The sequence below is a fragment of the Molossus molossus genome, unplaced genomic scaffold (genome assembly GCF_014108415.1).
Source record: "Molossus molossus isolate mMolMol1 unplaced genomic scaffold, mMolMol1.p scaffold_m16_p_19, whole genome shotgun sequence".
Taxonomy (NCBI): Eukaryota; Metazoa; Chordata; class Mammalia; order Chiroptera; family Molossidae; genus Molossus; species Molossus molossus.
In genome coordinates this window covers 30,503,424-30,526,700 of record NW_023425354.1, presented here as the reverse complement: position 1 = coordinate 30,526,700, position 23,277 = coordinate 30,503,424, and the positions used below count along the sequence as shown (strand labels likewise).

The window sequence follows — 23,277 nt, the reverse complement described above, 5'->3', positions numbered from 1 at the left end:
GAATTAACTGAAGGGCAAATTCTCTGACTTACTTGCTAGTGTATCACCAGCGTCCAGCTCCAGTATCTGTTTGGCACAGGTAGGCACTCAATAAATATTTGTTGAATGAATGAATAAAAGAACAAATGATAACAATAGGTAGAAATAGCAGGGAGGTAGATTTGTTTCTGATTAAAGAATTTTCTAATAAACTTTATGTGGCAAAGTTAGCTGCTGTTCTCTCTCTTTTTGTTGTTAATCTTTACCCAAGGGTATTTTTCCTTTTCTTTTCTTTTTTTTATCCTCACCTGAGGACATTCTTTTTTGTTTGTTTGTTTTTTGTTCAGATAGAGTGGGAGGGAGAGAAAGATCAACGTGAAAGGGACACATCGAGTGGTTGCCACCCGCACGACCCAACCAGGGCCGGGGACAAACTGCAACCGAGGTACATGCCCTTAGCAGGAACTGAACCCGGGTCTCTCTGGACTGCAGGCCAATGCTCTAACTGCTGAGCCAAACCGGCCAGGGCCCAAGGATATTTTTCTATTGATTTTCAGATAGAGTAGAAGGGAGGGAAAGAGAGAGAGAGAGAGAGAGAGAGAGAGAGAGAGAGAAACATCAATGTGAGAGAGACACATCAATTGGTTGCCTCTTGCACAATCCCAACTGGGGCCCAGGATCCAACCTGCATCTCCTGACTGGGAATCGAGCCTGAGACCCTTTGGTCCGAGGGCCGATGCTTTCACCACTGAACCAAACTGGTGAAGGCTGTTATTTCTCTTGATTCCACTGTCTTGTACAAAGCCAGGATACTGTGAGCCACAGGGGCCAAGCTCGCCAATGATGGAATGAGTCATCCTGAAAAATGGTGGTCCCGGCAACTAGTTGGAGGGAGGTTATCAGAAGGGATTTAATGCCAAAGGATCTTAGACTAGGGGACTTTGCAATCCCTTTTGGCTTGGATAGTTTATGTTTTTCAGCTCTGACATATACAGCAGCCTCAAGGGCCCTCCTGGTGAATTCATTCCTCTCGAGAATGGGGTCAAAGTAGCGTCTTCGTTAGCATAGTCTGGATGCTGGCTGGCTGCCCTTTTCCAGGACTTATTAAACCACTGGCCACTGGCTTGTTTGTTTTAGGAATAGAGGAGGCCATAAAACTTCTGATGCTCTGAGTGTGTCTGAGGATTAAGGAAATTCAAATTTTGCTCTAGAGTCTCCTAAGTAATGGACAAGCAAGGTAGGTGCATTTCAAAGAAATAGAAGAAGTTTCAAAAGGTGAAAGATCAAAGTTCTGGAGTGTGTATCTTTTACAATATGGTGAGTGGGGACTCGGAGGATGAGAGGGTCATTGTCTGACAAGGAAAAATGCCCAGAAAGGATGGGGAGGTGCCTGAGAACAGACACCCTAACATATAAACCACTGCCCACCTCAGTTAGGCCGCAGACGCCAATACTCAGGAACATAAATCCATTTCTTGGCAATCACAGATCACCCAGTTTCATTCCCAAGTGTCCCCCCACTTCCAAAACGCTTATCTGCCTCATTCTGGCTCGAGGAGAGTCTTAACTGCCAAAATCAGTTTGATAATTTGTATTTTCATTTTAATTCAGTTCCAAGTACTTTAATTTCTCATTCGAGTTCTTCTTTGACCCATGGGTCATCGAAGTGTGTTTTTTAAATTTTTTTATTTTTTATCCTCACCCAAGGATGTTTTTGCATTTTTTGTTCAGGTAGAGTGGGAGGGAGAGAGAGGAACAGAGAGAAAGAGAGAGAGAGAAACATCGATGTGAAAGGAACACATCGAGTGGCTGCCACCCGCACAACCAACCAAGGCTGGGGACAAACTGCAACCGAGGTACATGCCCTTAGCGGGAACCGAACCCGGGTCTCTCAGGACCGCAGGCCGACGCTCTAACCGCTGAGCCAAACCAGCCAGGGCTCGAAGTGTGTTTTTTAAATTTTTTTATTTTTTATCTTCACCCGAGGATATTTTTGCATTTATCCTCAGATAAAGCGGGAGGGAGAAAGGGAGGAAGAGAGAGAGAGAAACATCGATGTGAGAGAGACACATTGACTAGTTGCCACCCACACAACCCCAACCAGGGCCAGGGACAAACTGAGGTACATGCCCTTAGCGGGATCTGAACCCGGGTCTCTCTGGACTGCGGGCCGACGCTCTAACCGCTGAGCCAAACCGGCCAAGGCCGAAGTGTGTTCTTTAGTTTTCCAACACCAAAATCAATTTAGAATGTAGGTTTCTCTTTCACTGTTCTGGACTCTGGTTCCCTAACACTTACACAGGAAACGTTCTTCGCTTTTCTGTTACTTCCCTTCGAAAGGAACCTGGTTATTTCCCCTCATATTTGAGGAAAGTCGGGGACCACCTTTATCGTTGGCTCACCTTTACCTGAGGACTATGCACGGGATGGTCCAGGCACTGTGTTTAGATCAGAGGGACCTCCCCACATCTGGACCAAACACAACTTTCCAGGGCTGGCATATACGTCTCCGCCGTCAATGCCAACACAGGCAGACTCTTTTCCACTCCCCACACATGTTCGATTCTGTTCACTGTGTTCTCTAAGAGCTGTTCTGTCCCCAGTCCCGCACGGAAGCCACACTCAAAACACGTTTCCAATGCTCCCTATTCCGTGGAGTCTTTTTCTGGTCTCTCAATATGCTCTCTTCTTAATTATTCACAGCTCTTTTACTAAAAAATATATATTTTTAGCACTCCTCTTATTACCTTTATAATATCAAGGCCATTTACTTTTTTTATCTCTCTTATTAAAATCTACCCCCACCCCACCCCCAAGCAGGCCAAGCAGCATCCCTCCCACCCCTGGAGAATTCCATACATATCTGTGAAATAAACTAACAGGGATTTTTCTTTCCTCAGTGTGCCTGATGGGCTATCTCAGACTTTGCCGTGATGAGAACATGCCGAGGTAGGAAAAGACTACAGGAGCGACAGGGATGTGGAGGGGCTTTTCGGGTCTCTGGGTCTGATGTCACAGACACAAGCCGGCAGCAGGGAAAGAATTCGCAGCCCAGGACGTGGGCAGCTCGAAGGAGAGCCGTCCCCCCTGTTTTCTAGGTTCTGCATCGAGGAGAAGCATCCCGTGAGGGCTTAGGCCTCTTTCGTAAACTCGTTAAGTCTTTATGGGAGACAAAACCACTGACTAACCGAGTGATCGTGTAACATTCAACATGAATATTAACGAGCAAAATGCCAGTTTTCTTGCACCAACTCCCACTACAGGCCTATATAAGGTCGAGAGGAGAAGGGAGGTTTTAGGCTCAAGCAAACCCAACCGTGGACAAAGCAGGAGTCCAGCCCTTTAGCATCATAACTTCCGACTGCGGTGGTTCGCCCCTCGGTGGGCAGGTTTCCGAGGCAAAGGCTGCCTGCCTGGGCCTCTCGGCCACCCTGGCACATGCCAGCCGCGTCCGTGTGGGGACGACCCCTCTGGGCCGACCCAACCTCTGTCTGCCCCTCTGTTGCCTCACCGCCTGCCCCTTGCCCCGACATTCCTGGCAACGTCGGAAGCTGTGGGACCTACGGGGAGGGCACCCTGAACGGCCACGAGAAGGTGACCATGCAGTTCCTGAACGACCGCCTGGCCAACTACCTGGAGAAGGTGCGGCAGCTGGAGCGGGAGAACGCGGAGCTGGAGACCAAGATCCGAGAGCGGAGCCAGTGCCACGAGACCACCGTGTGCCCCAACTACCAGGGCTACTTCCGGAGCATTGAGGAGCTCCCGCAGAAGGTGAGGCTGGTGGTGCTCCAGGTCACGGGTTGGCAAACGACGGCCAATCCGGCCTGCTGCCTGACTTGGTAAATAAAGTTTCGTTGGTGCAGCTGTACTCATTCATTGATGTGTGGCCTTTGGCTACCTTTGTGCTACAATGGCAGAGTTGAGTAGTTATGACAGAGATGCATGGTCTGCAAAGCCTAAAGTGTCTACTACCTGGCCCTTTGCGGGAGAAGATTACTGATCCTCGCACTCAGAGCCCGGGGCCTGGACTGGCCGCGGCAGCAGCGGCAGCGGGGATATCTTTCAGACTGTGGGAAGAGACTCTCTTGAGTGGAGGTCCATGGGGATGTGCAAAGGATGAGACGTAGGATTCGACTCTCCAGGATTCTGAGTTCATGCTTACTTAGGTTCCGTACCTACAATTCCTAAAATGCAGCTGCAAAAACAGTGCAACCTAACTCTTGTGCAGTGCAGGGGTCAGAGGAGATTGTTCTGAGGTCCTGCGTGAACCCGTGTAGACCTGTTTAGTAGCTCCAGCCTCTCATGCATGTCTGCTGTCCCGTCTGATAATCAAGTCAACGCTGCTTAAGGGCCTACGTCTTAGTTGTGAGGACAGGAAGACAAAGATGTCAGAATAGGGGCCACAGAAACCTGACTCGATTCAGAGACCTTAGGGGAGGTTGACCAACCGGTGCAAAGGACTTCTTCTTTTTTTTTTTTTTAAATGTGTTTACTGATTGTTTAGAGAGAGAGAGGAAGTGAGAGAGAGATAGAGACATCGATGAGAGAGAAATACTGATCAGCTACCTCCTACATATTCCCTATTGGGGATTGAGCCCCAAACCCGGGCACGTGCTCTGACCGGGAATCGAACTGGGACCTCTCAGTCGATGGGGCGACGCTCAGTTCACCAAGGCACGCCAGCTGGGCTAAAGGACTTCTTATTAGGAATGGATCCCACCTTATCTAAAACTCACATAACCAGCCATTGTTCTCTAGTCTAGACTCCAGATCTTCTTGTTTACATTTGGCTAAGCATCACATCTGGCGAAATAAAATTGTCTTCATTATATGTTCAGTTTGCCACTACCTTCCCTCTCTCAGTTCCCGGCCAAGCATCCTCGTGCACCCTCTTCCCCTCCCCACCCCATACGAGCATCTCTCACATGTTTGAGAGTTGGTGTTGTCCAAGGGGGTGCTGCAGTGTGAGCCCCAGCCGACGGGACTTCCTCTGACCTGAGGCCAGAGGTGGTCTGAGAACAGGGGCTCACTGAGTCCACTTTCTTTCCCCAGACCCTGTGCATCAAATCTGAGAACAGTAGGCGGGTCTCACAAATCGACAATGCCCAGCTGGCTGCTGACGACTTCAGGACCAAGTGAGCTGGGGTCGGACGGGGAGGGGGAGGAGCCAGATGCCCCTCCTGGCTTCTTCCCTCTTGTGATGCGGTTGGCATCAGAGGTGCAGTTGGCCAGGGCCCAAACCAACAGTTCCAGCAAGAGAAGACAAAGGGCATTAAGCCCAAGGTCTTGGAGGAACAACCCACCCTCCGCGTCATAATTGTTTAGCTTTTATAGTTTACGACATGATTGAGAGTCATCGGCCACTTGACTCTGTTGTAAGAAGAGCCTTGTGGGTGGGCAGGGCGGTGATGGCCTGTCCTTCCCGAGGACACAGAGGCTCAGAGCGCCGAAGGGACTTGCCAGAAGTCCCGCGTTCCTGGGAGGTAGAACTGGGACGTGGCCCCCACTTTCCCACCCGGAGGCCTTTTCCTGTGAGTCTCTGCTGCCTCGGCGAGGCTGTGACTGCACACGGCAGCTCGGCCGGTCCGTGAGCGCTGGCAGTGCACGATGCCACGGGAGCACGGGAGGCCACAGGGTCTCTAGCACCTGGAAGGTCCCGCCTGGGAGGGGGCAGGAAGGGGCATTACGCTGTGTTGTCCTTCTTCAGGGCACTGTGGGAGCCTCACCCTCCAGAGCCAAAGAGAGCCATTTCCTTCCTCTCCTTCTGGCAGTAGGCTTTTTAAATTTAAAAAATAGGTTTTTATTGATTATTTTTTTAGAGAGAGATAGAAACATCAACATCGATGTGAGAGGGAAACATCCATCGGCTGCCTCCTGCTGTTCCCACTGGGGATCGGGCCCGCGACCCGGGGCATGTGCCCCGACCAGGAATCGAACTGGGACGATGCTCAATCCACTGAGCCGGGCTGGCGGTAGGATTTTTTTTTTTTTAAATCCTCCCCTGAGGATATTTTTCTATTTATCTTCAGGTAGAGAGATAGGGAGAGACTGGGAGAGAGAGAGAAACATCGACGTGGGAGGGACACATTGACTGACTGCCTCCTGCACGACCCCGACCAGAGCAGGGGAAGAACCACAACTGAGGTCCGTGCCCTTGACCAGAATCGAACCCGGGACTCTGGTCCGCAGGCCGATGCTCTCCGACTGAGCCAAACCGGCCAGGGCTTTTTTTTTTTTGGCAGTAGGCTTTTAATCTGATAGATTCCAGGGTCCACCTCAGCGGGAAAAGGAAGGGGGGTCTGCCATGCTCACACCGCACTGTGATTGCTGAGAACACTGCTGTGTCCCCTCTGGCCAGCAGCCGCGCACCCAGCCATCCTCAGCACTGGCCGCTCCGCCTGGTTCATCTTAGGCGCTTCGTGTTGAGTGAGTGGGGAGCACCCTGTTGCTCTCTGTCTGTGAGCGCACTACGCAGGAAACGCCAACTCACAGTGAGACTGCAGACAGAAGCCAGTGAGGTGCTGGCTGTTAGCTGGGCCCTGGGCACTTCTGCTCTTGGACCCGACTCCTGTACCCGCCTGGTAAAGGTATCATCAGGTGGAGCACTCACTCCTCCGGCTGGTGGAGGCCGACTGTGTGGCCTGCACAGGGCCATGGATGACCTCACACTCGCCAAGGCCGACCTGGAGGCCCAGGTGGAGTCCCTGAAGAGGAGCTGCTCTGCCTCAAGAAGAACCACGAGCAGGTGGGTATCCTTTGTGAGAACGTGTGGACCCCTAGGGGGTGAATTCAGGCTCATATGTGGGCAGATATGAGGCTCTTCCTGCTCAGGATGGACGCGGGCCGGCCCTGCCTGGCGGGTGAGCCTCAGCAGCTATGAAGAGGGGCCCTGGCTTTCAGCGGGAGGGTGCTCCTCATCCACAGAGGAGCGCAGGGAACTCACTGGGGGTGACGGCCAGTGGGAGACCAAGGCTTTGGGGGGAAGGCAGCGGGGGCCTCATATACAGGATGTTCTTCTCCTGTGCCCACAGGAAGTCCGTACTCTGAAGTGCCAGCTGGGGGACAAGCTGCGGATTGAGCTGGACACGGAGCCCACCGTGGACCTGAGCAGGGTGCTGGACAACATGCGGTGCCAGTACGAGGCCATGGTGGAGACCAACCGCCGAGATGTGGAGCAGTGGTTCCAAGCGCAGGTGAGGCGGCGCTGCAGGGCGGGGGCAGGGCAGCAGGCCGCCACCTGGGCAGGAGGCCATCCCGTCTGTGTGCTTCAGTCGGAAGGCATCAGCCTGCAGGCCACGTCCTGCTGCGAGGAGCTGCAGTGCTGCCAGTCGGAGATCCTGGAGCTGAGGTGCACAGTGAACGCCCTGGAGGTGGAGCGCCAAGCCCAGCACCACCTCGTAAGCTCCTGTGCGCGCACAGAAGACCCAGCTTGGCTCCCACTCCCACGAGCAGGTCCCGGTTCAGTACACGCCTCCCTTCGAGACCAGGGCGCAGCTTAAACCTTGACCGCATCTCCTTTGCACTGAATGTCCTCCTGGGTGTGAATGGTGAGGGAATGAGGGAGGCTCTGCACACCCATCCGCAGGTCTGCGATAATCCAGCTGGTTGGTTCTCTGGGTCTGGCGACACCCGGGGTGTCATGGTCTGACGGCAGAGCCCGAGGGCAGGAATCCATGATTTTAACCTGCTTCTCATTTTCTTTGGCATCACAGAAGGACTGTCTGCAGAACTCCCTGTGTGAGTCCGAGGCTCGCTTCGGCACCGAGCTGGCCCAGACGCAGTGCCTGATCGGCACCGTGGAGGCCCAGCTGGCCGAGATCCGGGCCGACCTGGAGCGGCAGAACCAGGAGTACCAGGTGCTGCTGGACGTGCGGGCCCGGCTGGAGGGCGAGATCACCACGTACCGGTACCTCCTGGAGAGCACGGACTGCAAGTACGTCCTTGTGTCTGGGTCAATGTCACGTGCAAGGGCAGAACCTTTTATTGGCCGTGACCTAAGAGGAAGAGGGCCATTGCCCATGCAATCTTGGAAGACAGACTTGCTACCCAGTGAGCCTGGTGAGCGGCCGGGATGTAGAGGAGGGTGTGCAGGAGTTTTTACTCCAAGATGCCAGTCACTGCCCAGGGGCTACATACAGAGAACTCAGTGCACGTAGGTTTTCCTAAATTCTCCCTGGAAGAACTATTCCAACTGCAGGGATCTCCACACTCAGCATTAAAAAATATCGCGCAGGGCATTAGCACCTCTCTCATGTAGTTCCTCAGCAGGGTTGTGGAACCAGCGAGGTGGATACCACACTCCTCCAAGCGACAAGGAACAAGATTAGGGGCTGTGTACGAGCATGGCCGACGTCTGGCCTGCTCTTGGTCATCAGCCTTTCTGCCCTTCTGTCTGCCACTTGCCTGTCCCCACGGCAGGTAACGCTCGTCTTATACACGGTGCTCTGAGCTCGGGCGGCAGCTCCGCGGTGGACTCTGGGCAAGTCAGCCCTCTGCTCTAGAGGGACCTCTAATGTCTGAGATCCTGCTGGCTCCTGGGGTCCTGAAGCGCCTGTTTACTTTCACGAACTCCTGATGCCAACGTTACAAACAGCCCTTTTCTCTCCGCAGGCTGCCCTGCAAGCCATGCACCACCCGGCCTCCGGCCCCGCTGTGCAGGCCCTGCCGCCTGTGCCCCTGCCCTCCCTGCCCTTCCAGGCCGCCTCAGGCCTCCCGTGGGCCCTGCTCATCACCCCGGTGCTGACCTGTTCCTCCGCCGGAGGTACCAGAAAATGGCAAGTGTTCTTTAGGCTCTGCCGGGCCCGCCCTCCGAGCCTGATGTCCTCAGCCAGCCCAGGGCGGCTGGTGCCAGGCGGGAGGCGCTTCTCTGTTGGTGGGTTTTCCAGTCCAGCAGCTCAGCTCCGGCCCTGGGTTTGTGCTTCCTTTGCTCTCTCTGTTTCCTCTCTTCCACTGCCTCCCGGTTTCTCTGAGATGGGGCGGGTCACCTTGTTTTTATTTTACTAATAAACTTTACTTCTGCAGCATAAGGAGCCCAGTGCCCGCCAGGCTCAGTTTCCCCGTCCTACGCTGACAGCGCGGTGGGGAGTCCTCCAGCCGCTGTTCCCCGACAGCAGGGCTTGTGGCTCGCTCACCAGAGTGACTCTGGGAGAAGGCAAAGCCAGGGACAGCCGGGGTGAAACGGACTGCAGCAAAATGGCACAGGTGAGAGACACCTGGCTCTTGGCCTGACCAAGCCTAGTTGGAGCCAGATTCACAGAGCTTTTGAAGTCCATGCACTGAACAAATCCCACCGCTTTTATCTGGAGGAAGCAGCACGGCTCTTTGCAAAGGGAAAACTCCATCCAGTGGCTCTGCCCGGGCTCTGCACAGCGCCAGCGTTTGCGACCTCACGCTCATGACGAGCAAGGCCCTGTGCTGGGCTTGGCAGACGCGCGACCAGGGTCCCACAGAAACCCTGCGAGCCGGGAGCGCTGTTACTCTCAGCTGGTGGCTAAGACTTGAACCTCAGCCTCGTTGAACTAGATCCAGAACCCACTCTGGAAGCTTTGAAGAGGGAACAGATGAAACATGAGAAGGTTTAGGGTGGTGGTGTTTCAAGTGTGGTCCTCCACAGTAGCACCAGCATTACCTGGAAACTTGTTGAAAATTCAGACTGTTCAGCTGCACCCCAGACTTTCTGAATCAGTGGTCTGGCGTACCAAGACTTCCAGATGATGCTACGCTCTCTCATGTTTGAGAAGCACTGGGTTAGGGGCTTTATTTGGGGAGTGAGCCCCTGTCTGGCCAGATATTCTGCGGCAAGGTCGGCCTCGCTCTCCTGGTACGTCCCATGGGTGAGGAGTCCCTCAGGCAGCTGAGATGGTGCATTTCCCCTGCACGTTGTGAACCCTGGGCATGATGAAAGATGGCGACTGCGGAGCCTGTCAGACTCGCGGTTAGAGAGGGTCAAACTGACCCACCCACGCTCCTCAACAGGCTCCACTGGCAAGTCCTTGTGGCAACTGCTGGGCTTGAAAGGGGTAGGCCGTAGACACACGGGCCAGAGGCTCCATGGTCGAGAACAGCTTGTCTCTAGAAAGCAGCATTGCAACTGGCCAAAGACAGAAGCAGTGAGTTCCCCATCACTGGAGACATTCAAGCGGGGCCTTTGCAACCACCTGTTGGGGATGTTGAGGCAGGGACTCGGGTATCTGATGGGGCTGGATGAGATGACTGGAAAGGGTCCTCTAGCCCCCAAATTGTTTGACTCCCTGCTTTCGAGGTCTCATTTCTCAGTGAACCACGTGATAAAGTGGAGCCAAGGAACCGACCCCCTCGCTGCTCTGTGACTCTGCCATGAGGTCGCTTGCTCAGACATTTACCAAGTCCAGCTGATGGCTGTGGAATCCAGCCCTTCTGGTGCAGGAGTGACCACCGTCCCAAGCTCCAGGGGTGGAGAGAGCTGAGCCAGGACCTGGCTGCTCTGCCTGCACCTGCTCTCCAGCCCAGAGTCTCACCTGTTGGCTGCTGTCTGTGTAGACAGGACTGATTTGTTGGGCGGCATCAGAACTCCCAGCACAGGAAGCTTTGGAAGGGTCAGAGGTTCTCGCACACCCCTTCACCGTGCCTCAGCGTTTCCCCAAGCGGTGGAGGCGTTGGGGCATAGGTGACACACCCCCGAGGTCTCACCCAAGAGTGGGTCTCAATAAGAAAGAGCAATTTTGATTAGTCTTAGTTTAGCACCTGGCCCAAACACCTCCGCCTCCTCCTTTGTACTTAAATAGCTCGTTGCATCCAACAAGTTCAAAGCTGTCTAACAAAATAAACCTACTTATTCCTGCACATGACAGAGTAGGCAAGCATTGTTCTTCCCATTGAAGGAGAGGGAGAGAAGGTGAGTCGTTCAGTGGTTAAGGGATTCTTCTGGTGACACGAAATGAGTCAGTGGGGCCCCAGGGCAACTGACCCGTATGTCTTGAGTTCACATCCAATGCCCTGTCATTTGTAATTATAAGATTAGCTGTGATGAGACATTGTGTGTATGTGAGTATGTGAAATGGTTTGGGTTCCTGGGAAGAAATGCTGGGTTGAGAGGTCCATTATGCTTGGGGAGGTATAAAGAGCTTCCCTGGAAACCAAACAGCCCATCATGGACATCATCACATGACCACCACCACGATGGTCCTTGTCGTCATCGTCGTCGTCATCATCATCATCATCATCATCATCACACTGTAACTGAAGCTCACATCCATTGAGCTCGCACGATAAGCCAGGCACTAAGTTACAGATACGTTGACACACATAAACTCGTTTAATCCTTAGAGCAATTCTATGAGCCAATGCTTTTTCTATCCCCATTTTGCTGACGAGGAACCGAGCTCAGAGAGGTTATGCAACACACCCAAGATCACACAGCTAAGCCAGGATGCAGATCCAGGCAGCCTGCCTCCAGCTGCTGCTCTCGGCCTGTGCTTTGCAGAGGCCAAGTGTCAGACTGTGTCAGCAGCACCTTAATCACCCCAGTGTCTTTCCTTGCAGGAAAAGAGAGAGGGTTCATGCTAGAGGAACCATTCCTGAGGATTTACGTCACAAAAGGTGGCACGAGGAGTGAGATTCCTATAGCATCTCAAAATAGCTCGAGGACCCCGGCCCTCTTAATGCCTAGGATTTGCCAAAGAAGCTCATCCCACCCCCTGCCATTACTAAAACCACCTTGTCTATTGAGGAAGAGGAAGAGGAAGAGGAAGAGGAGAAAAAAACCACCATATATATATATATTCATCATTTCACCATTGACGAAGCACTTTCATGTGTGTTATTCAATGTGAGCCTCCGGCCGAACCCCAAGAGAGACAGAACAGGCATAACCACCCCCATTTTTCAGTGGGAGAAGGGCAGGGTCCGGGAGGTGAAGTGATCCCTGCCCCCTACGTTCTCACGGCTGGTCTCACCCAAGCCCAGGTTTCCCCAGGCAGTGCCCGTCCCTGCACTGCACCACCGAGGGCTCTGTTGCAGGGAGGTCCGGACGGCTAACACTTCATACTCAGACCTGCTCTCAGTGCTGGGAAGGGCGGCTGAGCTAAACTTACATCACAAACGTATTGCAAGGCCTGGGGTTCTCCCCAAGGATAATCTTCCTGGTTCTTTCTCCAACGCTGCAAGGTCCTCCTCACCCATTCAGACTGAGCTCTGGCCTTCGGCCGTCTCCTGGCCCCCCTCCGCTGAGGCTCCCCCTTCACGCTGGTTCTCGTACTTACATCGCCCCTGGCTCCCATCTCCCTTCTTCCTCCCTGGTTGTCCAACAGCCTCAACGTGAGACTCAGCCATTCACACTGGCCTCCAAGGACCCCCAGCACCTGCCTCCACGCTGCTGGAGGGCTCGGGTCCGAGGGTGCAGAGCTGTGTCTGCTCACCAGCAAGTGTCACCTCCATTTCTCCCCGCTGACCTCACTCCCTTCCTGCTCCCTCACTCCTGCACCCGCCTCTTTCACCTGCTTTGAAACCCATCTCAGCACCGACGGGAGGCTGCAGGGCTGAAGTGATGGGCAAACGTCACCACTCTGTGGTCTCCCAAACAACAAGAACCACATATCAAAATAATGCATTACCAGGCCTGGCTGAAGCCAAGATTCTTAAAGGGTTCGGAGTCTAATGAGATCGGTTGTTTGAACCCTACCTGACTCACCTAAAGAGTGGGGTCACCAATACACCTTTGGGAAACAGGTAAATCATCTGAGACGGCCTCAGCCCTCAGCCATGGCTGGGAACCGTGAACTGGGGTTTGGGGCAGGAATAGGTATGGGAAGAAGTGGCAAGGGGGAAGGAAGAAACTTTTGGGGGCAAAGGGCCCAATTATATTACCTTATACTAGAGTTAGTTGTGGACTGGTCTGTCTGCTCAGCAGGACTGACAGCTCACAGAGGAGCATTCATCCCCTTACTGTCCCCTGTCCTCCTGTCCCCAGCTCTGGGACTATGCCAGGTGCTTGGTGGATGTTCAACAGAGGACGTTTCCCTTAGCGTCATACATGAGGTCTTCTAATGACATTAAACACAACCCATTCCCAAGTGTCCAGCTCTCGCCTTTTAAATATCTCACCTCCTTACATTTTTGTAATTTCTCAAATACTTCTGGGACCCACATTAGCCTGAATGGCTCATACAAAGAGAATCCTCTACCGGAACTACGATTCTTCTGCCTCGCTTCAGTCCCACGCGCAGCACCGAGAAGCTGCTTGATAAACGCATTTTGAATAAAACTGAACTAAATGAAAAAAAAAAAGTGGGTCTGATGGTCCCTGGACTGCTCAGTTTCTCTCTGAATGAATAGAATTTGCAGCTATTTCAATTAGGAAATCAAGACAGTACATGAAGTCTGATCCTAACCTATGGGAGGTCGTGGAGAACTTACAACACCCGCCCCACTTCCCCTACGAATCCAAGCAACACATTCACTCAGCACTGTTGATACTTTGAAACCACCGCAAGAAAGAGGCTCGATTTACAAGGGATGGCAGCGAGTCTACTCACCAGCCAGCCCAGCTGCGTCTCCGTCCTGAATTCTCGCGCCGTTTCCCCTTCTGCAGGGAAAAGGGGGATCTCCAGGTACCACGGGTAACCTGTTCTTCCCGCATCTGCTGTGTGGCTGTTGATTAGCGTGAACTGACGCCCAGGCAGGTCTGACTCCCTCTGCTCCCTTCTCGTCTCCACAGTCCTTGTTCGTTCAGGAGCAGGGGCTTTGTCTCCCTTTGACGCGCGCCGTCTGCGTGTAGACCACAGTGTCTTTCTCAGCTGCAGACAAATCTCAGACTGGATCAGGGAGGTGATGCTCTGGTCCGGACACCTTGGAACAATGTCACTTCTTTCAGAGTCCCCAGAAGCTGTGGTCTCCTGGCTCCAGATGTTTTCTGAGTCACCGCCCCTTACACCTCACAGGGCACTCAGCAGGTGGGCCACTCGTCCGTCCCCCAGCTCAGGTCGCCCTGGTTCGTCCTCAGGGATGCCTCCTCCAGGTTCCCTCTTGTGAAGATGGGGTGGCTCTGTCGGCTACCCGTGTGGTTCTGTGGGTTCTTCTAGGTTTCCTCCTTCCTCTTCTTTACATTCTCACCTCTCCCCGTTTCCTTCTCTCTCCATTTCTCTGGTCTCTCTGCACTCTACACAAATTCTGTTTTGGCTTGCTTGTCAAACCAATCCTCGGATCTTCTTGTACGTAGAACCTGCACAGTCTCCTCTGACTAACGCCTCCACAGGGCTGAGGCTGGAGCACGGAGGATGCTGCAGGCACCGAGCCTGTGCTCAGGGAGACCTCCCTGGGGGCGAGGATGGCACGGCTGGGGAAGCAGCTCCTCGGGGGAAGCCAGTGCTGTGGGGCAGGCTGACGAGCGTCGGGGAGCAGGGGGCCCGGGCTGGTCTCTAGGAGCAGATGCTCCTCAGGACGATTCAAAGGCCTTTCTGCTTGTCCCAAGCCCCGATGAAGTGAGACAGGAGCTTCCCGGGCTGCGCCGTTGGGCCTTGCGTCTTCCCTCTGGAGAGTCTCGGGGATGCCTGCCCCGGGACCCATCTATTTCCCTCCCTTTAATTGCCTTGGAGGAAAACAAAGACATTCTGATTTTATTATAAGCCCAGGGCTTCTCTGGTGTGGTGGGACATCTTAATGGCATTATAATAAGTGGTGATAATGGCCCCGGAGAAGGTAGATGAAGGACCTGTGTCTGCGACTCAAGCGGACAGCCGCAAGAACAGTAGCATGAAAGCTCGGTGGGGAGAAGGACTCCGACCATTTGTCAATAAAACTGCCACCCTGGCTGGCTGCCAAAGCCACAGCGGACGTTGGGGTGCTGCTACCTAAGACGCAAGTGGTACCCGGTGATGCCTGTAATTATGCAGCTGACATATATATATTCAGAACTTGGGCCACCTCTTCCTCAGACCTTCTGATGCCGTCCTTCAGCCCTCACGTCAACCCCAAACCCTCCAGTCTTGCTTTGCTACGTCCCCTGCTTATGCCGTGTCTCAGCCTTTTCTCTCCCAGTGACCAGGTCCTTGGGCTCAGTTATACGACCATCCTTGGTACTTTTCAACCTGCAGCTCCTTAACCAGGTTATGTGTAAGCCAGTGAGGCTGGGGATGGGAAGAGCCCAGGACAGGATCAGTACATCCCTCTGGTGTATCGGTTTCACTTAGCTAATCGGGCAAAATGTTAGGCAGTTAAGATGGAAATTTTGGAACGGGTTTTTTATGTTAAAGTCAACATGGGTATATGATGGAATATAAAGTCAATTCACATGACGCTTTAAGATCGACTTCAAAGGTTTTCATGCTGTGGAGGCCGCTTGGGGCTGTCTCCCGACGGGAAAGTCGGTTCCTGGGCTCTGGATGCCTTCGTGGGACCGTCCTGCTTCCGGCCCCACCTGCCTTCAGACGTGCTTCCTCGGAGATTGAAATGCATTTGTGTGGCGCTCTCAGCTTGCATTTTTTTCAAATCCTGTTTCAAAATGATCTTTTCCTCCAGGAGCCTCCCTGATCTCTAACTATCAAAGCCTCTACCTTTAAAATTCCTCTACAATCCTTTTAAGTGGTAGACAGGTGGTGATACTCAGACAGCTGTCCACCTCCTCCACTGGTTCACATCCACCTCAAGGCTCCCAAAGCTTGGGTGCTACAGCGCCGAAGGCTTCTTCTCTTAAAGCAGATGGAAAGGTGCCCTTGACTCAGGCCCGTTCCCCTGACAGATGCCAGGCGGGCCATGAGATGGGTCTGATTATGGGTTTACAGGATCACAGGACACAACACAACATCGTTGGGTGGACTGACTCCCACTTAACAAGGGCAGTTACTCGGCTAGACGGTGTGGCCTCTTTGAAGATCCGCCACAGAGCGCAGATTTCATGGGTGTGCTGCCCGGGGAGGAGTCCTGACTTAGCAAGAAGCCCGAGTAAAGACTTTTATGGGACAAAGGACTCTTATGAGAAAGGCAAATAACAGACTGAAGGGAAGGGCATTTGAAAAGTAGTGAAGATGTAAAAAGAAAAAAGACTTTACACACGATGTCCACACCCTCTGTGGAGAGGGTATAAATGCTCCCAGAAGTGGGAGAGCCACACGCTCCTTGGAGAACTGGGACTCCGTCTTCGGCCGGCGCCTCGCTCCCTCCCGGCACCATGCCCTACAGCTGCTGCCTGCCCAACCTCAGCTGCCGCTCTGGCTGCCCGTCCCGGCCCTGCGTGGCCCCCAGCTGCCACAACATCCCCCTGCCCGGGGCCTGCAACATCCCCGCCAACGTGGGCAACTGCGGCTGGTTCTGCGAGGGCTCCTTCAATGGCAGCGAGAAGGAGACCATGCAGTTCCTGAACGACCGCCTGGCCAGCTACCTGGAGAAGGTGCGGCAGCTGGAGCGGGAGAACGCGGAGCTGGAGAGCCTCATCCAGGGGCGGTGCCAGCAGCAGGAGCCCCTGATGTGCCCCAGCTACCAGTCCTACTTCCGGACCATCGAGGAGCTGCAGCAGAAGGTGAGGGGCTTTGCTGTCCCCGCTAAGCAAGGGGAGTTTGCCACGATTCTCAGTCCGTGGTGAAGTGAGTTTCTTGCTTCTAGGTCATCAAGAAGGTGATGGTTTTATATTTGTTGTCAGTAATCACTAAGCAACCCCTCCTTCTCCAGATCCTGTGCACCAAGTCTGAGAATGCCCGGCTGGTGGTGCAGATTGACAACGCCAAGCTGGCCGCGGACGACTTCAGGACTAAGTGAGTTTGTTCAGAACGCACACTGGGGTTCACTTCTTCTGTTTAATCTCCAGTTAAAGACAATGGGTTCCTATAGCTTTACTGAACGATGGTTTGATCCATTGGTCATGAAGGATTCTGCAGAGATTGAGGGGAGCCTAGCAAAGGAATCACCAAAATAGATGAGGACTCAAATCAATCTGTAACTTTTTGGATCATACTGGGTCTTGGTAGCCTCCAGAACCCTCTGTCTCCCGGTTTCACTCATTGCAGAAAGTGGGAAGACAAGATGAATGGGGTTATAAGAAGTCATCCCTCTGAGTCTCGGAGGTCTGCCAGGTACTGGTCTGAGCCTACCCTTGTGCAGGTACGAGACGGAGCTGGGCCTGCGGCAGCTGGTGGAATCGGACATGAACAGCCTGCGCAGGATCCTGGACGAGCTGACCCTGTGCAAGTCCGACCTGGAGGCCCAGGTGGAGTCCCTGAAGGAGGAGCTGCTCTGCCTCAAGAGCAACCATGAGCAGGTGAGACCAGAAATGAGAAACGGAGAAACCCGACTTCAGGGTGAGGGTGATGTTAGTGATTTTGTGTGGCTAAATCAGGAGGATGACTTTATTAATTTCCTTTAAAAACACCAATACTTCGTAATGACAGAAAAAATGAAGAGATGGAACCCACCCGTGTTCCCCGATGTCTCTTTCACTCATAACTGGATTTCCCAGAGCTCCCGATAGCCTGTGATTGGTGACAGAGCTGTATGACCCCCTACATTGCTGTATTCGTGCTACGCAAAGCCATTGCTCACTCACAAAGGCCAAAAGATCAAGCCTGGTGGATCTGAATTTCCACCCTTTCATCTCGGTGAAGAATACTCTGGGGCCCCTTCTTCTCTCTTCTGGGATTAAACGATTTTCTTATGTAATGGCAAGAATTATTCCAGATACAATCTGAAATTGTACAGCCAAGTCTCATGAGGTCATCTGCAGTTAATCGGCCAGCTGAGAAAGCAGAGCATTTCTGCCCTTCAGTGGCATCTGAGCAAGTCCCTGGGATGTTTTTTTTTAAATTGTTGACCTTATTACAGATGTTCCCTATCCTCCCCCTTCACACTGTCATCTGTGTCCTTTGGCTTTGCATATATGCATATATGTTTTTTGGCTAATCTCTTCCAGTCCCCCCACCCTTCCCCTCTGAGATCTGTCAGTCTGTTCCATGTGTCCATGCCTCTGGTCATATTTTGTTCTTTGAATCCAAGCACAGTCATGGTGAGGAGGGAGCTGGGCCACATGGAGCACAGCTCACTTTGCCTTGAGCTGTCATCAAACCTTGTCCCACTAAGCTCTTTCCTAAGGAAATACACTAATGCTTTTTCTTTGAGTCTATTCTTCCCTGAGGACAGTCCCTCTTGCTTCTTCTGCATCTGCAGGAAGTCAACACCCTGCGCTGCCAGATTGGAGACCGCCTCAACGTGGAGGTGGACGCTGCGCCCACCGTGGACCTGAACCGCGTGCTCAATGAGACCCGCTGTCAGTATGAGGCCCTGGTGGAGACCAACCGCAGGGACGTGGAGGAATGGTACACCAACCAGGTGGGCACCTCAGCTCGTGGCCACGCAGGACCTTGGGGCCCTTGAGGCAGGGTCTGAGCCTGTCTCTTCCCTCTGGCGTTTCAGACCCAGGAGTTGAACAAGCAGGTGGTGTCCAGCTCGGAGCAGCTGCAGACCTGCCAGGCGGAGATCATCGAGCTGAGACGCACGGTCAACGCCCTGGAGATCGAGCTGCAGGCCCAGCACAACCTGGTGGGTCTCGTTCAGACCTCCTGGGGAGAGAGTGAGGTTGGGGAGTGAGTCCCTGGGCTGCCCCGTGGGTCCCAGTCTCCCTACTCTTGAAGCTCGTGACTTCCGTGGAACCCTACGGAGGGACGTGTTGAAGGAGCAGCTCTGTGACCTCGTTCATCCTCCCCACGCAGAGAGACTCGCTGGAGAACACGCTGACGGAGACGGAGGCGCGCTACAGCTCCCAGCTGGCCCAGGTGCAGTGCATGGTCACCAACGTGGAGTCCCAGCTGGCGGAGATCCGGGCCGACCTGGAGCGGCAGAACCAGGAGTACCAGGTGCTGCTGGACGTGCGGGCCCGGCTGGAGTGTGAGATCAACACGTACCGGGGCCTGCTGGACAGCGAGGACTGCAAGTGAGTACCTGGCTGGGGGTGTTGGATGAAACCATGCACACACACAAGCACACTTCTCCGTTGGACTCCAGGAAAAGATTGCACACCTTGGAAAGGAAATTATGCCTTCACACCAGACGTGCTCAGACAGAACCCAGGGAACACACTATGGCCATCATTAAAAACATAAAATGGCAAGAATTGGTGGATGTACACACTGAAATGGAACAGCCGATTCTTTGCATTCTACTGTGATAATATTGATGTCAGATCAAGGATATTTCTTACATGTCATAAAGCTGTATTTTGTGGAGGCACATTTCCACACCCCCCCTCATCTGGCCTTACCCACAGTTAAGACCAGGCTGGGCCAGCAGTGTCCCCACTCTAGGTGAGGAAACTGCGGCTGGAGAAGGTAAGGGGTTTTCCCAAGGCCACGAGCCAGGAACAGGCCGTGCTGGGAGCCACAGCCAGGGTTTCAGAGGTTCTGCTTAGAGTTGGCACCATATGAGAGGGAGACCATGAGAAATTTGAACGTGAGCTTTGCAGTAGCTGAGCCCGCCGCCTGTCTGTTACAGGTCAGGCCAAGTCCTGACAGGCGTTCCATTCTCGGGGTACTCCTGGTACACATTACAAACCTCCCTCAACTCACCTTTCCACGTCGTTCGTTTCCTTCAGGCTGCCCTGCAACCCCTGTGCCACCACCAATGCGTGCGGCAAGCCCATTGGGCCCTGCGTCTCCAACCCCTGCGCCCCTTGCACCCCCTGCGCTTCCTCTGCCCCCTGCACACCCTGCGCCCCCCGCCCCCGCTGCGGACCCTGCAGCTCCTTTGTGCGCTAGAGCCCAGGGGCTGCCAGAGGAGCGAGGAGCCAGGGCCCCGGGCTCCAGAGCTTCGACCTGGTTCGTTTGACACAAGGGCCTGAAGACACCATTTACATGGCCAGAAGCTCCCCAGGGGGTCAGCCAAGAAACTCGTGCAGCCTACTCCAGCTCATTCCCTGCCTGCCTCTCCTTCCCTGGAGCCTGTTCCCTCTTTGCCTGTCCAGAGGGCCCTCCCGAGCACCGGTGGCCTTCCCTTGGAGCCTCCTAATAAACTTCATTCCCCTGACAAAGCAGAGGCCTTTCTCATTGGTGTTCATTTCGCCACGCCCATCACTTGAGCGCTCTGTAAAAAACCATTTGAAAGTCAGGCCGTATGATGACCTGTCTCTTGGATACAGAGCCGTTCTATGCCTGGTGGGCAGAGGGCTGGCCTGGCACCCATGGGTGAGGCAGGGTGGCAGGAGGGAGGGCAGGGCACCTATGACTGTGGCCCCTTCTTCCCCTTGACCATTCCTGGATTTTTCCTCCACTCTCTCCTCTTGACCTGAACATCTCCTAGAGCTGATTGTATCCAAATCTGAAGGGAGGAGGCCTGAGCGGGGGGCCAGAAAGAGGCCCCGGAAAGCTCATCTTTTCTAGGCAGGAAGCAATGGGGTCGGCACTATATCACCTGGGTTTCTGGTGGCCCCAGCCGCTCAGGAACCTACCAAAGGGACCCTCTGACTTGCCTGCTGTGCCCAGAACTTCCTCCTGTGCGGGTGAATTATCAGCCTGGGCTCCAGCTGCTTACTTCCCCTCTAGGCTCTGGGGCTTAGAGACCCCTCAACTCTTCACTGATACTCCCACCTTCCTCAATTCAGTCCAGCCAGTACCCCTTGAACACCTACTCTGGGCAGACCCTGGATGGTGGGGAGGGGAGAGACACGTAAAGAAGAAACAGTCCTGGCTGCAAGTTATTTACAATTTGAAAGGGAAAAAACTCGTCCCCAAGCAGTGCTGTTACAAGCCATAGTGCCCAGCACCGTGAGCAGCTGGACAGGCACAGAGCGCAGAAGGTGACAGCATCATTCATCAGGAACGGTGTCTTTCTTTCATTCATGAACAGCCACGGAGTGATAAGCATTGACTTGCTAAAACCTCCGAGGACCATTCTGAAAGGAAGGGATCAGAGACCGCTCAGGTCTCTAATTTCTCCCACCAATTGGCCCATCCTACCAGGCCTCCTGTGGCTCCTCTTTGGTGAAAGGCAGTCTTATGTGCTGAAATAATAGAATGGATTGGAATTATATGTATTTTTTTGCTAAAGCAACTATTTATTCTTTCTACTATAACTTTCCCCTTGGTCCTTTCTCTCTCTTTTTTTAATCCTTATTTTTGAAGCTCAAATTACAGAATGGATTCAGATGTGTACATTTTGCTACGTGGCTTGTGAGAAGCCCCTGACCTGAACTTCCTTCTCGAATGTGGTTCGCCACCATGTCTGTGATTTCCTCCGAATCCACGGTCCAGTTCGGTTCAGAGGTCCTGCCTCATTTGGCCCGTTCCTCCACTGTACATCTTGCTTACGTGTATTATTTTACAATGATGCCGAAGTAATTCAGACAGCTCCTGTGGTAGGCAGAATAACTGCTCCCCTCTCCTGCAAAGGGGCCCATGTTCTAAGTCCTGGAACCTGGAACATGTTAATTTACACACAGAGGGAAACTAAGGTTGCAGATGAAATAAAAATTGCTGACCAGCCGACCTTACAATGAGGGGTTATCTGGGACTACCTGGTGGGCCCAATGCAATCACAAGGCTTCTTAAAAGTGGGACAAGGAGGCAGAAGAGAGGGAGAGGGAGACATGACTGTGGACGCAGGTCGGAGCGATGTGACATGAGAAGGACTTGACCCGTTGCTGCAGGATCGAGGCCAAGGGAAGCAGGTAGATTCCAGAAGTTGAAAAAGGCAAGGAAATGGATTCTCCCCTGGAGCCTCCAGATAGAAGCATAGCCCGGCGACACCTTGATTGTCTTTTAAAAATTATGGTAAAATACATGTAACAGGAAATTTACCAGCGTCAACCATCTTTTAGTCTACAGTTCAGTGGCATTAAGTACATTCACATTGTTGTGCAGCCATCACCACTATTCATTTCCAGAACTTTCCATCACTCCGAACTGAAACTCAGTACTCATTAAACCTCCCAAACCCGCCTGCCCCAAGCCCCTGTAAATCTGTGCTACTTTCTGTCTGTATGAATTGGACTATTCCAGGTACACAATGTAAGTGAAATCTCACATTTGTCCTTTTGAGTCTGGCTCACTTTACTTAGTATAGTGTGTCAAGCTTCATCCATGTGGTAGCAGGTATCAGAATTGCGTTCCTTTTGAAGATTAAATAATTCCCTGTATGCATATACCACATTTTGTGAAGATTGGTTTTATGGAAACACTTTGTAAATCAAATATTTCTGTTAGGATTATTAATCATTTTGATTATTGCTGACTTGAAACACATAGTTAGGCTTCTTCAGGATAAAAAAATATGATCATCTTAAAAAAGATTTTTTTTTTTTGGTTTCACGTCCAACCGTGGAATATGTACGCTGTCCCATTGTCCTTCATCCCATTATTTGTTTCTCTTCTCTAAATCCCCACTCAGTTCCGCGCTAGGAGGACATCATCCAGGCAATTCTACTGGACACTTTGGCCCCAGGCCCATCTTCTGCCGGGGCCCCAGGTCCCTTCTTGGCTGGCACGTCCCGTGCTCGTCCGCAATCTGTTTTATTGGCTCCCAAGCTTCCGTGGGCTGAACTCTGAGCCTACGGGGCACATCACTCTCAGATGTTTGACTTTTCCCCAGGCTTACATCCTAAATATTTTTCCTGATTCTTTTCCTTTCTGTTTCCCTGAAAACTTTATATTTGCTCTTGGGTAGAGCTAAGGCCACTTTTCCCATCTGTGTATCTGGGGTCAGAGCCTCGTTTGAGTGCTCTGAGGCCCGCGGCTGCTGTCAGCACCTGCAGGAGAGCAGCGCTGCCCGGAGTCCTCGGCATGTCTCCTGTGAAAGCCCATCTCACGGCTGCTGGGGGTCACCCCTCACCGCAAGCTCGTGGGACCTGCCACTCTTTAATCCCCATTCTACCGAGGACAACGCGACATGCAGGAAGCCTGGCGGATCTTCCCAGTGTCCTCGGAGCTGGCACTGACATCCATGACCTTGTTTCTGTGTTTTCTCCCAGCTCTGGTGCTTCGACACACCCTGACCTAGGCAGTGCCTTAGCTGTCCATTCACAACGAGGTGTGATGGCCCAGGCAGACGTGAATTTACCTGCTTGTGTCATTGGACAAGGGAAATTTCTTCCCAGTGTCTCAGACTCTTCATCTCTGACAGTGACGACAGTAACAGAACCCAAACTCTTTAGGGTGAGACCAGAACACTATGTGTGAAGGGTCCCAGTAGACCACCTGACTAGAGAGTGATCTATTGACATTCATTTCCTGCCCACCTCACTGTCCATGCCTCAGTTTTCTCCTTCATAAGTTCAAGTTCTTTCAGCCATAGAATTCTTTGATTCTAGGACACGGAACTTACTATTAAGTGAATTTTTACAGGGTTAAAATG

General features: G+C 52.9%; 2 protein-coding genes across 2 annotated transcripts; both read left to right on the top strand.

Annotated features, from left to right (window-relative positions):
- Window positions 1-1,203: 1,203 nt before the first annotated feature.
- LOC118634125 (keratin, type I cuticular Ha7-like) lies at window positions 1,204-11,196 on the top strand. The gene is given in 13 exon segments (XM_036268442.1): window positions 1,204-1,216; window positions 3,310-3,505; window positions 3,507-3,750; window positions 5,032-5,114; window positions 6,567-6,610; window positions 6,613-6,684; window positions 6,687-6,724; window positions 7,011-7,172; window positions 7,251-7,376; window positions 7,692-7,912; window positions 8,590-8,623; window positions 8,677-8,740; window positions 11,102-11,196. Coding segments are annotated over 13 exon segments (1,392 nt in total).
- Window positions 11,197-16,117: 4,921 nt separating this feature from the next.
- LOC118634110 (keratin, type I cuticular Ha1) lies at window positions 16,118-19,688 on the top strand. Its single transcript, XM_036268426.1, has 7 exons — window positions 16,118-16,468; window positions 16,618-16,700; window positions 17,047-17,203; window positions 18,106-18,267; window positions 18,352-18,477; window positions 18,648-18,868; window positions 19,526-19,688. Exons 1-7 carry the CDS (start codon window positions 16,121-16,123, stop codon window positions 19,686-19,688), a joined length of 1,260 nt encoding a protein of 419 aa, XP_036124319.1. The 5' UTR covers window positions 16,118-16,120.
- The last annotated feature ends 3,589 nt before the right edge of the window (window positions 19,689-23,277 follow it).